Genomic DNA, 16,926 nt, shown 5'->3' with positions numbered 1-16,926 from the left:
TCAATCTTGTTCACCAATTTATACATAATTATCATGTCTCCTCTTGTTCTTCTCTCTTCTAATGTGGTCAGCCCCAGTTTCCTCAGTCTTTCCTCATAGTCTAATTCCCTGAGTCCTGGTACCATCCTTGTTGCCAGCCTCTGTACCCTTTCCACCTTCTTCACATTTTTCTTCATATGCGGTGACCAGACACAAGCTGCATATTCTAACTGGGGTCTTATTAAGGTACATAATATCTTCATCATTCCTTCATCTAGGTAGTGGAATGCAAGGCCAATATTTTGAAGCATGTTATATGTTTTCCCAAAAATCTTGTTAATGTGTTTCTCCGGTGACAAAGTGTTTTGCAGTTACTCCTAAGTCTTTCTCCTCATTGGTCTCTTTAATTTTCTCATCACCCAGCCTGTAATCCCTGTTTGGTCTGTATCTACTTCTTCCCATTTTCATAACATGGGTCTTGTCTATATTAAATTCCATCTGCCACTCTTTACTCCACTCATATATTTTATCAAGATCTTCCTGTAACTTGTTACAATCTTCCACATTCTTTACTCTCCTCATAATTTTAGTATCATCTGCAAACATGTTCATGTAACTGTCAATTCCTACTGGCATATCATTAACATAAATCAAAAACATGATGGGACCAAGCACTGACCCTTGTGGAACTCCACTGGTTACCTTCTTCCACTCGGACTTCCTTCCTCTCACCACTGTTCTCATTTCTCTTCCCATTAAGTAATTTTCCATCCATTTTGCTAGTTTATCATTTACTCCTCCAATCTTCTTTAGTTTCCACATCAGTCTATTGTGTGGTACTTTATCAAAGGCCTTTCTCAAGTCCAGGTAGATAGCATCCACCCATCCCTCTCTATGTTGTAGTATGTCAGTCACTCTTGAATAAAAACATAATAAATTGGATATGCACGATCTTCCTTTTCTGAAACCAAACTGTCTTTCACTCAGAATGTTTTCACTTTCTAGATACTCACTCCACTTAGCTTTAATTACTTCTTCACATACCTTGCACAATATACTAGTCAACGATACTGGTCTATAATTTAGCGGTTCCATTCTACTACCATTCTTATATATAGGCACAATGTCAGCTCTTTTCCACTCTTTCGGGACTAATCCTGTTCGTATGGAGGTTTCCACAATATCAAATACGGGTTCAACAATTGATCCTTACATTCTTTTAGCAACCTCCCAGATATGCCATCAGGCCCCATTGATTTATTACTATCCAAATTGCTTATAATTTTCTTTACATCTTCCTTAGTAACCACGATGTCCTGCATTTGCTTTATTTCCGTAGGTCTTTCTCCTATAAAATGCTCCTTCTTTGTAAACACTTTGCAAAAGTTGTCGTTCAAAATTTCAGCTCTATCTCTAGCATCCTCATATACTTCTTCCCAGTTTTTACCTTTTCTATTGCCTCCCTTATATTTAGTTTTCCATTTATGAATTTGTAAAACATTTTAGGGTGTCTATCACAGTTTTCCACCACCCTCTGTTCATATTCCTTTTGTGCTGTTCTCCTTACTTCAACATATCTATTCCTTGCTGTTTTGTAAACTTCTCTTGATAATACATCACTGTTTTACTTCAGTTTCTTCCATGCCTTTTCTTTGTTCTTTTTGCTTCTTCACAATTTCTATTAAACCACTGTTTATTATTTAAAGTCCTCTTTCTGTGATATGGCACACACTTTTTCACAGCAGTTATATAAATCCATAAATTTATCGTATTTCAATTGCATATCCCTTTCCTGGTATACCACGGACCAGTCAATTTCATTAAAGGACTCCCTTATATGGTTATAATTTGCCCTAATATAATTAAATTTTTTCCTCCTGCATTCCACAATCTTATTCGTGCTTAATTCCGTATCCAGCTCAAAGCTTAGGACATCATGATCGCTTTTCCCCAAGGGACATTCATGTTCAATTTCCTCTTTTAGAGAGATTCCCCTGGTAAATACCAAATCCAACCTTGCTGCAACATCTTGTCCCCTGCACCTTGTTGGTGATCTCACCCACTGTGTCATCAAGTTATTTGTTGCTACCTTTAACAATTCCTCTGCCCACTCACCACTGTTCACCACTTCGTAGTCTTCCCACACTATTTCTTTACAATTAAAGTCTCCAACTATCATCACTCTATCCTTTCTGATGAGTTCTTGCTTCATTCTGTCTAGAGTATTTCTCATCACCATTTGATACTGTTCATATTCCCAAGCACTGGTTCTGGGTGGTATGTATACTGTTATAATATTAATGTCCCTCTTGCCATCTGTTATAAGCATACTTATCACTTCCTCATTTCTCTTACTATAGTTCACCTCCTTCACTATCAGATCTTCCTTAGTAAGAACCATTATACCACCACCTTTATTTTTTCTATCATTTCTCCATACTTTGTAGTGTTTTACAACAAACCAGTCTAGCTTTATTTCGGGCCTTAGCTTTGTTTCCACCACAGACATTATGTCTGGTTCATTATTTCTTAGGTAATCCATACATTCTAGCCTCGTAGACAGAAATCCATCTATATTCATGTAAGTCACTTGTATTCCATTCCTAGTCTCTTTCTTCCATGTAATGTCTATTCTGTCTGTTTTATCCACCACTTCTTTAGCCTCCCATTTCTCATCCTCCAAAAAACTTGGTCTTTTCCTCCTCTGTTCTTTCGTCATTCCTCTCTCTCACTTCAGTTACAAGCTCTTTCATTTTCATTCGTTCATCCTGTGACATATTTCTTCTTATGTAAATTGTTTTGGTTTCCTCAGAGTCCTTAAGTTTCCAAGCCCTCCTCAGCAAAGCCTCAGCTGCCACCTGAGACTTTAATTTCAATTTTAATGGTCTATTCTTGCCTTCCTCAAAAGCTCCTAATCTCACACTTTCTTCTACCTCAGCATATAGGCCCTCTTCCTCTACTGAGATCTTATTCAGTATAGACTTAATCCTGTCATTTTTCTTATCTCTCCTATCCTGCCAGTTCCTGTTAGTTTCCTCCCTGAATCCTGTTATGATCACACATATTTTCTTTTCAGCAATATCTCTCACCACACACTCATTTTCCTTTAGTGCCTTTACCATTTCACTCTGCATAATCACTTTATTTTCCTCTTCCTGCTTTTTCACTATCTCCCTAAAGGACCTTTGTGCCTTCTGATGTTCATGCTTCACTTCTTTCGTCCTGGCATCAATTAGGTTAAGGCATTCCTCCTTCCTCAAGTCCCCTTCGGATATTTTCTTCTTTATTTCTAGGAGTTTAGCCTTCATCTCTTCACATTGTTTCCTTAGTTGTTGGTTTTCTTTCTCCATTTCTACTTTTTCCCTCAATAGCTCTTTGTTCTCTATCGTTAACAAATAGATCTCTTTTTGAAGGAATCATTCTCGCTATGACTCTATCCAGTTTTTCTTCTATGGATAAAATGTTTAGGAACTTACTTTCTAATGCCTGAATTCTTGCATTCATATCTAATTTCTCCAGTCCTCTTGGAATAGTCACATACCCTTCAAAGTCCCGGGGCTAGTCTAGGCGTGGACGCCATGATTGTTATTGTCAGCTGATTATGGCCAAAACAATCACTGCCCACACTCTCCGCTCAGGGACCACTCTCCATATCCCTCACTTTCAACACTATGCGACAGTAGGGCATTAACAGGACATTAACACAGAGATACCGGGCCCTGTAACACCATAGGTTTCTCCTCTTCCCGTCCACAGCTGGAGCAGCCGTCCTCTCTCGGTGTGTGTGTGTGTGTATTTACCTAATTGTATTTACCTAATTGTAACATACGGAAAAGAGCTATGCTCGTGTTGTCCCGTCTCCATATCTATTAATGTCCAGCTTTTCTTAAAATCATGAATATTCCTTGCGTTGACCACTTCCACGTCTAAACTATTCCATGCTTCCACCCTTCTATGAGGAAGCTATATTTTTCACATCTCTCCTATAAGTGGCCATTTTAGTTTTTCCCATGCCCTCTCGACATTCTTTCATTCCACATACACAGATCTTCCCTATCCATTTTTCCATGCCAATCATCACTCTGTATATTGCTATCAGGTCTCCCCTTTCTCTTCTGTTTTCCAGGGTCGGAAGTTGCATTCTTTTCAGTCTGTCTTCATAAGTCAAATCTCTTAAGTCAGGCACCATTTTGTTGCAGCCCTCTGTACTTTCTCTAGTTTCCTTATGTGTTTCTTTAAGTTCGGAGCCCACTGTATTGTTGCATATTCAAGCCTCGGTCTTATCATTGCAGTAATTATTTTCTTCATCATTTCTTCATCTAAATATCGAACGCCACTCTTATGTTCCTCAATAAGTTCAATACTTCTCCAATTATTTTGTTTATATGTCTCTCTGGCGATAGGTCATTGGTAATTGTCACCCCAAGGTCTTTTTCTTCATGACTGGTTTTATGTCTTCATTTCCTATCTTGTACATACTCCTGATTCTTCTTTCACTCTTGCCAAACTCTATTTTCTTGCATTTTGTCGTGTTGAACTCCATTTGCCATGTACAGCTCCATTTCCATATTCTGTCCAAGTCTTCCTGGAGTAGTTCGCAATCTTTGTCACATCTCACTTTTCTTAACAATTTTGCATCGTCTGCAAATAGGCTCACATAACTGGACACCCCATCCACCATGTCATTTATGTAGACCGCGAACATTACTGGTGCCAACACTGATCCCTGTGGAACTCCACTCTCCACCAAGCCCCATTCTGATGGTCTGTCCTTAATTATTGTTCTCATTTCTCTTCCTACCAAAAGTCTTCCATCCATTTTAGTAAACTGCCATGCACTCCTCCTACCATTTCAAGTTTCCAGATCAGTCTCGGTGTGGTACCTTATCAAAGGCCTTTTTAAATCCAGATATATTCCATCAGCCCAACCATCTCTTTCCTGTATTACATCTATCACCCTCGAATAGTAACATATCAGGTTTGTCGTGCATGAACGCCCTTTTCTAAAACCAAATTGACACTCACAAAGTATGTCATTTTCTCCAAGAAGTCTGTCCATCTATTCTTCACCACCCTCTCACACATCTTAGCTACCACACTTGTAAGTGACACTGGTCTATAGTTCAATGGGTCTCTCTTGTTACCTGATTTATAGATTGGGACAATGTTAGCTCTTTTCCAGTCTTGGGGCACTACACCTTCCCTTAATGAGGCATCAATTACTTCACAAACTTTTTCTGCCAGTTGCTCCTGCATTCTCTTAAAATCCATCCTGATACCCCATCAGGTCCCACAGCTTTTCTCACTTCTAAACTCCCCATCATATTCTTGATCTCCTCCACAGTTACTTGAAACTCCTTCATAATCCCTTTCTGTTCCATTACCAGTGGTTTGTCAAAAGCAGTCTCCTTTGTGAATACCTTCCGAAAGCATCCATTCATAGCCTCTGCCATTTCCTGGGATCCTCACTGCATACTCCATTTACTTCTAAACTTTCAATACTTTCTCTATTTTTGATGTTGTTGTTCACATGTCTGTAAAAAGCCTTGGTTGGTCTTTACATTTATCAATTATATCCTTTTCTTGTTTCTTTCTTTCTTCTCTTCTAATCAACACATATTCATTTCTTGCTCTTTTGTAACTTTCCACTGCTTAATCCGTCTTTTCCTTCTCCACCTCTTCCATGCATCCTCTTTTCTTGTTCTAGCCTTTTCACATCTATCGTTAAACCAGTCCTGCTTTCCAACTTCTCTATGTTGTCTTATTGGTACAAATTTTTCTCACCTTCTTTGTATATTTTTATAAATTCCTTCCACTTTTCATTTGCTCCTTAGCACTCTTGAATTTCATCCAATTTGTCTCTTGAAAGAATTTCTTTAGGTTTCCAAAATCTGTCTTGGCATAATTCCATCTTCCCACTTTATATTCTTCATTTCTTCTAGATTTCTCTTCATCTATCACCTTGAACTCCAAAACTGCATGATCACTCTTTGCTAAAGGGCACTCCACCCTCATCTCCTCAATGACCATTGGCTCTGTACTAAAGACCAAGTCCAGTCTTGACGATGCTCCCTCTCCTCCAAACCTAGTATCTTCTTTGACCCACTGAGTTAACACATTTTCCATTGCCAGTGTCAATAGTGTATTTCCCATGTTGTCTCTGATCCTTCCATTGACCAGTCCTCCCAACACACCTCTTTACAATTAAAATCTCCCATCATTATAGTTCGTTCACAGCCACCCAACATTTCTTCCAGACATGTTCCTGTATCACTTATCATTTCTTCATATTCCTGTACTGACCATGCATTTGTCTTAGGTGGTACGTACACCACTATGTAGTGCCTCTTTTTCCTTCATTAGTTTCTGCTCTGATCTTTAGCACTTCTGCCTTTCCCATACCTTCTTTCACTTGATCCACCTTTATATCTTTTTAACCAGCAACATCACTCCTCCTCCCATCTTACCTACTCTATTTCTTTTCCAAACATTATATTTCCTTCTCCAACCATCATCAGGTCTTCTCCTCTCTCAGTTTTGTTTCAGTAAGACCCACAATATCTGGGTTCTTGTCCCTCAAGTAATCGTTGAGTTCTAAAATCCCGATATCACTCCATTTATGTTGGAATACATTACATTCCGCTCATACGTAAGTTTCTTTAGTCCTTTCTTGCTGTACTTTTCTGGGTTATGAACCACTTCCTCAGTCTCATATCCAAGATTCTCCAGAAAAACTCTTTCTTCTCCTCTTCTGTCCTCTCTTCATTTTTTTCAAAGCCTCCTTTCTCAACTCATTTAACATTTCTCTTTCCTTTTCACCGAGATCTCTTCTCAACCAAATCTTCCTTGTTGTTTCCTGCTGGGCTAGCCTCCATGACTTCTCCACCAATTCATCTACATCCTTTTGTGACTTAAGTTTGATTCTTATTGGCCTCATACCTTCTCCTGTGAACTTTCCAATTCTATGGAAGTCCTCTATTTCTTGTACTAGGTCTTTTCCTCCTCCTGCACCACATTAATGATATTATTTATCACCTTTTTATGTTTTCTCTCTCTCCATTTTACTCGGTGTCTTATCCTCCTCCACACCAAATATCACCACACATCTCTTTTTGTCTACAGTTTCCCTCACCAATGTCTCATTTGACTTAATAACCTTCACCACTTTCTCAGCAATCTTCTCTTCTATGATCTGTTGATCTATAATTTCAGCAAGGCCCAAAGTTTTCTCCCCAGACTCTTTGATTTCCTTTTCCAGACTTGCAACTTTGTAATTTACCTCCTTTCTTTCCACTTCCTGACTTTTTTTCCATTCAGCCTGCTTCTCCATCACTTTTCCTAAAGATTCTCCACATTTCTCGCAATTCACTTTAATTAGCTTAACTTCCTCTTTCAGTACTTCATTTTCCTTCTTCATATCGGCACACTCTTTCATTACATTGTCATAACTCGTTTCCAGGCCCCATACTTTTCAAACAGTTTTCAATTTTACCTTCCAACTCCAGAATTTTCTTCACATAAACGCTCTTCTCCATTATTCCTTGAAATCCTGTGAAGTCTGATTCATCCTTCGAGTTCACGGCCGCCATGTTGCGCAGATGTAAACAAACCAGCTGATGGCTCAAACGCAGGCTACAGTTTATATTCACCTTCCTGGACATTATTTTGCTAATCAACAGTTAACATGACTATATGGAGACGGGACAAACATTACAAGCTCCTTTCCCACCTTGGTTACTCTTAGGCAATGGTAACTGTAGAATTAGAGATGATTTCTCTGGAGCTCAGCGACCACATCCGCCATCGACGTGTGTGTGTGTGTATTTACCTAATTGTATTTACCTAATTGTAACATACGGGAAAAGAGCTATGCTCGTGTTGTCCCGTCTCCATATCTATTAATGTCCAGCTTTTCTTAAAATCATGAATATTCCTTGCGTTGACCACTTCCACGTCTAAACTATTCCATGCTTCCACCCTTCTATGAGGAAGCTATATTTTTCACATCTCTCCTATAAGTGGCCATTTTAGTTTTTCCCATGCCCTCTCGACATTCTTTCATTCCACATACACAGATCTTCCCTATCCATTTTTCCATGCCAATCATCACTCTGTATATTGCTATCAGGTCTCCCCTTTCTCTTCTGTTTTCCAGGGTCGGAAGTTGCATTCTTTTCAGTCTGTCTTCATAAGTCAAATCTCTTAAGTCAGGCACCATTTTTGTTGCAGCCCTCTGTACTTTCTCTAGTTTCCTTATGTGTTTCTTTAAGTTCGGAGCCCACTGTATTGTTGCATATTCAAGCCTCGGTCTTATCATTGCAGTAATTATTTTCTTCATCATTTCTTCATCTAAATATACGAACGCCACTCTTATGTTCCTCAATAAGTTCAATACTTCTCCAATTATTTTGTTTATATGTCTCTCTGGCGATAGGTCATTGGTAATTGTCACCCCAAGGTCTTTTTCTTCATGACTGGTTTTATGTCTTCATTTCCTATCTTGTACATACTCCTGATTCTTCTTTCACTCTTGCCAAACTCTATTTTCTTGCATTTTGTCGTGTTGAACTCCATTTGCCATGTACAGCTCCATTTCCATATTCTGTCCAAGTCTTCCTGGAGTAGTTCGCAATCTTTGTCACATCTCACTTTTCTTAACAATTTTGCATCGTCTGCAAATAGGCTCACATAACTGGACACCCCATCCACCATGTCATTTATGTAGACCGCGAACATTACTGGTGCCAACACTGATCCCTGTGGAACTCCACTCTCCACCAAGCCCCATTCTGATGGTCTGTCCTTAATTATTGTTCTCATTTCTCTTCCTACCAAAAGTCTTCCATCCATTTTAGTAAACTGCCATGCACTCCTCCTACCATTTCAAGTTTCCAGATCAGTCTCCGGTGTGGTACCTTATCAAAGGCCTTTTTTAAATCCAGATATATTCCATCAGCCCAACCATCTCTTTCCTGTATTACATCTATCACCCTCGAATAGTAACATATCAGGTTTGTCGTGCATGAACGCCCTTTTCTAAAACCAAATTGACACTCACAAAGTATGTCATTTTTCTCCAAGAAGTCTGTCCATCTATTCTTCACCACCCTCTCACACATCTTAGCTACCACACTTGTAAGTGACACTGGTCTATAGTTCAATGGGTCTCTCTTGTTACCTGATTTATAGATTGGGACAATGTTAGCTCTTTTCCAGTCTTGGGGCACTACACCTTCCCTTAATGAGGCATCAATTACTTCACAAACTTTTTCTGCCAGTTGCTCCTGCATTCTCTTAAAATCCATCCTGATACCCCATCAGGTCCCACAGCTTTTCTCACTTCTAAACTCCCCATCATATTCTTGATCTCCTCCACAGTTACTTGAAACTCCTTCATAATCCCTTTCTGTTCCATTACCAGTGGTTTGTCAAAAGCAGTCTCCTTTGTGAATACCTTCCGAAAGCATCCATTCATAGCCTCTGCCATTTCCTGGGATCTTCACTGCATACTCCATTTACTTCTAAACTTTCAATACTTTCTCTATTTTTGATGTTGTTGTTCACATGTCTGTAAAAAGCCTTGGTTGGTCTTTACATTTATCAATTATATCCTTTTCTTGTTTCTTTCTTTCTTCTCTTCTAATCAACACATATTCATTTCTTGCTCTTTTGTAACTTTCCCACTGCTTAATCCGTCTTTTCCTTCTCCACCTCTTCCATGCATCCTCTTTTCTTGTTCTAGCCTTTTCACATCTATCGTTAAACCAGTCCTGCTTTCCAACTTCTCTATGTTGTCTTATTGGTACAAATTTTTCTCACCTTCTTTGTATATTTTTATAAATTCCTTCCACTTTTCATTTGCTCCTTAGCACTCTTGAATTTCATCCAATTTGTCTCTTGAAAGAATTTCTTTAGGTTTCCAAAATCTGTCTTGGCATAATTCCATCTTCCCACTTTATATTCTTCATTTCTTCTAGATTTCTCTTCATCTATCACCTTGAACTCCAAAACTGCATGATCACTCTTTGCTAAAGGGCACTCCACCCTCATCTCCTCAATGACCATTGGCTCTGTACTAAAGACCAAGTCCAGTCTTGACGATGCTCCCTCTCCTCCAAACCTAGTATCTTCTTTGACCCACTGAGTTAACACATTTTCCATTGCCAGTGTCAATAGTGTATTTCCCCATGTTGTCTCTGATCCTTCCATTGACCAGTCCTCCCAACACACCTCTTTACAATTAAAATCTCCCATCATTATAGTTCGTTCACAGCCACCCAACATTTCTTCCAGACATGTTCCTGTATCACTTATCATTTCTTCATATTCCTGTACTGACCATGCATTTGTCTTAGGTGGTACGTACACCACTATGTAGTGCCTCTTTTTCCTTCATTAGTTTCTGCTCTGATCTTTAGCACTTCTGCCTTTCCCATACCTTCTTTCACTTGATCCACCTTTATATCTTTTTAACCAGCAACATCACTCCTCCTCCCATCTTACCTACTCTATTTCTTTTCCAAACATTATATTTCCTTCTCCAACCATCATCAGGTCTTCTCCTCTCTCAGTTTTGTTTCAGTAAGACCCACAATATCTGGGTTCTTGTCCCTCAAGTAATCGTTGAGTTCTAAAATCCCGATATCACTCCATTTATGTTGGAATACATTACATTCCGCTCATACGTAAGTTTCTTTAGTCCTTTCTTGCTGTACTTTTCTGGGTTATGAACCACTTCCTCAGTCTCATATCCAAGATTCTCCAGAAAAACTCTTTCTTCTCCTCTTCTGTCCTCTCTTCATTTTTTTCAAAGCCTCCTTTCTCAACTCATTTAACATTTCTCTTTCCTTTTCACCGAGATCTCTTCTCAACCAAATCTTCCTTGTTGTTTCCTGCTGGGCTAGCCTCCATGACTTCTCCACCAATTCATCTACATCCTTTTGTGACTTAAGTTTGATTCTTATTGGCCTCATACCTTCTCTTGTGAACTTTCCAATTCTATGGAAGTCCTCTATTTCTTGTACTAGGTCTTTTCCTCCTCCTGCACCACATTAATGATATTATTTATCACCTTTTTATGTTTTCTCTCTCTCCATTTTACTCGGTGTCTTATCCTCCTCCACACCAAATATCACCACACATCTCTTTTTGTCTACAGTTTCCCTCACCAATGTCTCATTTGATTTAATAACCTTCACCACTTTCTCAGCAATCTTCTCTTCTATGATCTGTTGATCTATAATTTCAGCAAGGCCCAAAGTTTTCTCCCCAGACTCTTTGATTTCCTTTTCCAGACTTGCAACTTTGTAATTTACCTCCTTTCTTTCCACTTCCTGACTTTTTTTCCATTCAGCCTGCTTCTCCATCACTTTTCCTAGAGATTCTCCACATTTTCGCAATTCACTTTAATTAGCTTAACTTCCTCTTTCAGTGCTTCATTTTCCTTCTTCATATCGGCACACTCTTTCATTACATTGTCATAACTCGTTTCCAGGCCCCATACTTTTCAAACAGTTTTCAATTTTACCTTCCAACTCCAGAATTTTCTTCACATAAGCGCTCTTCTCCATTATTCCTTGAAATCCTGTGAAGTCTGATTCATCTTTCGAGTTCACGGCCGCCATGTTGCGCAGATGTAAACAAACCAGCTGATGGCTCAAACGCAGTCTATAGTTTATATTTACCTTCCCTGGACATTATTTTGCTAATCAACAGTTTACATGACTATATGGAGACGGGACAAACATTACCAGCTCCTTTCCCACCTTGGTTACTCTTAGGCAATGGTAACTGTAGAATTAGAGATGATTGGTCTGGAGCTCAGCGACCACATCCGCCATCGACGATGTGTGTGTGTGTGTGTATGTGTGTTTGGGTGTATCTAGGCTGGTTTTGGGTGTGTTTGAGTGTGTATACGAGTGTTTTGGGTATACATGAGTGGTTTTTTTTAGTATATATATGACTGTGTGTGGATGTGTATTGGTGTGTGGCGCGACTGAACAGTATGACAACACAACACAACACCGCCGCCAACACCACCATCACAACTGTGTGTCTGTAAGTGTGTGGTGCTTTGTTTGGGCCATTCCCATGTGGGGATTTCCAATTTTGTATGTAGACAGATAGATAGACAATACTGGATATACTACTTCTACCTTGCAGGTACTGTCGGCCTTTTGCAGAGGAGGCAAGTCGACTGGCAGGAACTCTAGTATCTGTGGAGGCCTTGGTAGAAGCTTGGCAGGACACACAGGAGAATGTGAAGCTTCTCCTTTCACATACTCTTGCATCTGGGTTCTCAAAGGCCCCTGAACTAAGAGCCCGTTATCGGAAGGTAAGTATTACTAGCCTGAATATCACAAAAGTGTTATAAGAGATATTCTTTGTTTCATTTAATGCTACAGTTAGAAAAAAAGAGTGAATTTTACTGAAACAAATATGCTGGTTTTATGTTAGACATAATGGCTTTGAAAGTGTGTGTTGTGAGGGCTTATTTTTATTGTCATGGTGGAAATATTGTAATGCATTGAATTATGATATTTGATATTTATACAGTTCATGGAGAAACTGAGAAAACCTTGGACAAAGAGAAGGTCTTTATTACCAAAACATTTGGACACCCATCCTTAAACCAAAGAAAAATGATTTTTTTCTGCTTTGTCCTGTTTTCTTATCATCAAATTCAATTATTTTTGTTATATTCAATCATAAAGTGGAGGACTATCTGGTAGAGTAATCAATGGAAATATTTTCTATTTATTTAAGGTTGATGATGCATTATACAAGTTAGGGTTGAAGGTTAATCCTTTCACAGCAATATGCAACAGCTCACAGCACTAAAAGCAATGTATGAAATCTTTGTAAATTTCTACCATGGAGATAAAAAGTATAGCTTTTGAAATTTCCATGTGGTAGAATATTTATATGTGGCTTTAGATCAAGAAAAGATGTCCCAGAATGGTTATTAACCAAGGAAAGATGTGTCAAATACTCATAGTTTCAAAAGGGTTAACCCATACAACGTTATGCTTTGTCAGACATAGGGGTCTTGTGAGGCTGCACTTTTTTAATGTATTCTTTTTATTTACCTCATACAATGAGAGACAAAAGTAAATAATCTCACATAATAAAGTTGACTCTCGATTAACATGAGTTTGAATAGTGTAATTTTTTATTTAACATGACTTGATATTAAAGGAGATACGATCAAGTAATGTGATTTATTCAATTTAATATGGGTTAACTCAACTCGATGACATTACATGCACCCACTCTGCTTCTGGGTTGGAACTGCACTGAAATGCTCTCGGCTGCATTCTTAAACAATACCTTCCACCTTCATCAGTTGAAGAATACTGTCTGGGAGAAATCAGTATTAACCCATTAGTGTCCAGCCATACTCGTAGATCCTGTTTGAATTATTTGATGAAATTTGGTACAGATGGTGTTTATTGGATAAAGAATACAAATCAGAAGAAATAAAAAAAAATTTAATTTGGAATTTAGGAAATCATGCATGTCCTTTAAAGTACTCGTGGGCACTATCCCTGAAAAAAAAAAAAAAAACTTGTTAAATATACAAAGTAGGAAAATTGAAAGAAAAAGCTAGAAATTTGTATATATCATGATATTTATTGAATCTCAATAACTGTTTGGGAATAAATGCATATTCTTTAAGAAATCTAACTTAGCAAGATCACAGATGATTTTTTTTATTCATTACTGAAATATTTTTACAGTTTAGTTCGAACTTCATCATGTCATCATGAAGCTGACAAATAAGCATTGTTTTCATTTCTACACAGGACTGAATAAAGCTCAAGAGAGGTATGCTTCCATTATCCTTTATGCCCATCACCATTCCCACCTTGCAATAAAGATACCAGGATTGGATAAAAAAAGACATTCATAAAACCAGTTATGCAGTGCCCAATGCCACTTTCAGTTGCAAGTTCTGATAGCATAGCACGCACATCACCATATTATCTAAAAAGTCTACTCTGCACATGTGGGTGTTGTAGAATTTGATGGTGTTAGTCAGGTCTACTTATGTCTTTTCCTCTCCTGTGAGGAATACCTGAACAGAAAAAGAATGTGTAAATTCACTATATATATATATATATATATATATATATATATATATATATATATATATATATATATATATATATATATATATATATATATATATATATATATATATACAGTCAACCCTCGGCTATCGCGACTTCGGCTATCGCGTTTTATTGCTATCGCGCACCCATGAAAAGCTGCTAAAATTTCATTATCGCGACCTCAAATGCCTGCTATAGCGCGCCCCGCCATGACGTCATGGAATATCTGAGCGCTAATTGGCCAAAACCGCCTTCCCGCCAAGATCAATTCGGCTATCGCGTTTTCGGCTATGGCGCGGCTATTTCGGTCCCAATTGGGCGCGATAGCCGAGGTTAAGTGTGTGTAAATAAATAAATAAATAAATAAATATATATATATATATATATATATATATATATATATATATATATATATATATATATATATATATACACACTCCTTCATAAGTAGAAAGTGTCAAAATCTTTCAAACTCAAACTCCCCTCGAGACTTATGGCATCTAGCCAAAAACATCTCCAATAACTTCACTTCTTCATCTTTCCCTCCTTTATTTCATCCTGATGGCACCACTGCCATCTCTTCTGTCTCTAAAGCTGATCTCTCAAACCTTTGCTCACAACTCCACCTTGGACGATTCTGGGATTGTCCCTCCCTCTCTTCCTCCCTCTGACTATTTCATGTGTACAATTAAAATTATTCGTAATGATGTTTTCCATGCCCTCGCTGGCCTAAACCCTCGGAAGGCTTATGGTCCTGATGGGATACCTCCTATTGTTCTCAAAAACTGTGCTTCCGTGCTTGCACCTTGCCTGGGCAAACTTTTCCAACTTTTTCTATCAACTTCTACCTTTCCTTCCTGCTGGAAGTTTGCCTACATTCAGCCTGTTCCTAAAAAGAATGACCGTTCTAACCCCTCAAACTATCGTCCTATAGTTTTAATCTCTTCCTTGTCTAAAGTTTTTGAATCTATCCTGAATAGGAAGATTCTCAAACATCTGTCACTTCACAATCTTCTGTCTGATCGCCAGTATGGCTTCCGTCAAGGTTGCTCTACTGGTTTAGTGTTAGACATATGAAAAGCCTTTGATAGAGTCTAGCACAAAGCTTTGATTTCAAAACTGCTCTCCTACGGCTTCTATCCTTCTCTCTGCAACTTTATCTCATGTTTCCTTTCTGACCTCTCTATTGGTGCTGTGGTAGATGGCCACTGTTCTTCTCCTAAATCTATTAATAGTTCTGTCCTTTCATCCACTCTCTTTCTATTATTCATTAATAACCTTCTTAACCAAACTTCTTGCCCTATCCACTCCTACGCTGATGATACCACCCTACATCTTTCCACGTCCTTTCAGAGAAAACCAACCCTTCAGAAAGTCAACAGATCATGCAGGGACGCCACAGAACGCCTGACTTTCAATCTTTCTAAGATTTCTGGTTTGGAGCACAGAAAATCTAGTAGTTTTCAATGCCTCAAAAACTCAATTCCTCCATCTATCAACTCGACACAACCTTCCAGACAACTATCCTCAACTGTCTCTCTCTTCCACAATGAATATCCTCGGTCTTTCCTTTGCTCATAATCTTAACTGGAAACTTCACATCTCATCTCTTGCTAAAACAGATTCTATGAAGTTAGGTTTTCTGAGGCGTCTCCGCCAGTTTTTCTTGCCCCTCCAACTGCTTACTCTGTATAATGGCCTTATCCGTCCCTGTATGGAGTACTCTTCGCATGTTTGGGTGTTTCCAGTGTTACGTTCACTGGTTAAACTGGTAAGATTGGCATCGGGGAGCCGATGGCCAATAACAATAAAAAAAAAACACTGCAGGTTCAACTGGTGAGGAAATGCAAAGGGTACACTTTAAAAAGCTATTTTAATAACCCATAATGAAATTGACACACATAGATATAACATGAAACATGAAACACAGATATATAACATGAAACACTGGAAAATGACATACACATATACATATAACAGAAATAAATACAACAATAAAGAACCCAACTTAATAACTAACAATAATCCTAATCCTATATGGAGGCAATGTGGAAAACACGGGACGAGGGGAAGTGATACTTATGCGGTGTCGCAGTGGTGAAGTGCTGGGTGATGGTTGATCCCACGGTAGACCCAAGAGGCGTTGTGTTCACTGGTTGAGGCCTGGACCTCAACTGACTTTCAGAAAGCCAAGAGCTGGCTTAACACTTCCGGTTGAGTCGAATGGGGCCGCGTGAATCCAACTTCGGGACAGTAGCGGGGCTTCATGAAACGGTGACGTGGAGGGTTCATGAGACGGTAGCGTGGAAGGTTCACGAGACGGTGACGTGGAAGGGGAGGCAGAGAGGTGGCGAACGAGGTAACAAGCGGAAGAGGTGATGGTAGTGGAGTATGTTACAGGCGGGCCGTAACATTTCCTCCCCCTAAGACCTCCGTAGTGGGCTTATGAAGGAGGTGAGACGGGAGATCTTGATAAGGCGGCGGCGATGATGTTGTCCATCCCCTTGATATGGTGGACTTCCAAGTTGAAGGGTTGAGTTAATAAGGCCCACCTAAGAATGCGTTGGTTTCGATTCTTCATGGCGTGAAGAAAGGCCAGAGGATTGTGATTGGTGAAGACCTTCGTAGTTTGAGGACCAGGATGAAGGTAGCACTCAAAACGTTGGAGCGCCAGGACGAGTGCCAGAGCCTCCTTCTCGATGGTGGAGTAGTTGAGTTGATATTTCTTCAGCTTGGCAGAGTGATAGGCGATGGGATGGAGGATGCCGCTTGTGGGGTCCGTTTGTTGTAGGACAGCACCCACTCCAACTCCACTCGCGTCCACTTGTAGATG

General features: G+C 39.2%; 1 protein-coding gene across 5 annotated transcripts in view; it reads left to right on the top strand.

The window, feature by feature from the left end:
- Window positions 1–16,926, top strand: part of LOC123498677 (dynein-1-alpha heavy chain, flagellar inner arm I1 complex-like) — a 368,589-nt gene that overhangs the window by 129,389 nt on the left and 222,274 nt on the right. For all 5 annotated transcript variants that reach the window (XM_045246012.1, XM_045246014.1, XM_045246015.1 and 2 more), the window contains one exon: window positions 12,142–12,313. In XM_045246012.1, coding sequence (XP_045101947.1) covers window positions 12,142–12,313 — 172 coding nt within the window. The remainder of the gene's footprint in view (window positions 1–12,141; window positions 12,314–16,926) is intronic.

This window comes from Portunus trituberculatus, chromosome 48, assembly GCF_017591435.1.
Source record: "Portunus trituberculatus isolate SZX2019 chromosome 48, ASM1759143v1, whole genome shotgun sequence".
In the NCBI taxonomy this organism is placed as follows: domain Eukaryota; kingdom Metazoa; phylum Arthropoda; class Malacostraca; order Decapoda; family Portunidae; genus Portunus; species Portunus trituberculatus.
The sequence above is the reverse complement of the archived record's forward strand: the minus strand, read 5'-3'. Positions and strand labels throughout refer to the sequence as shown.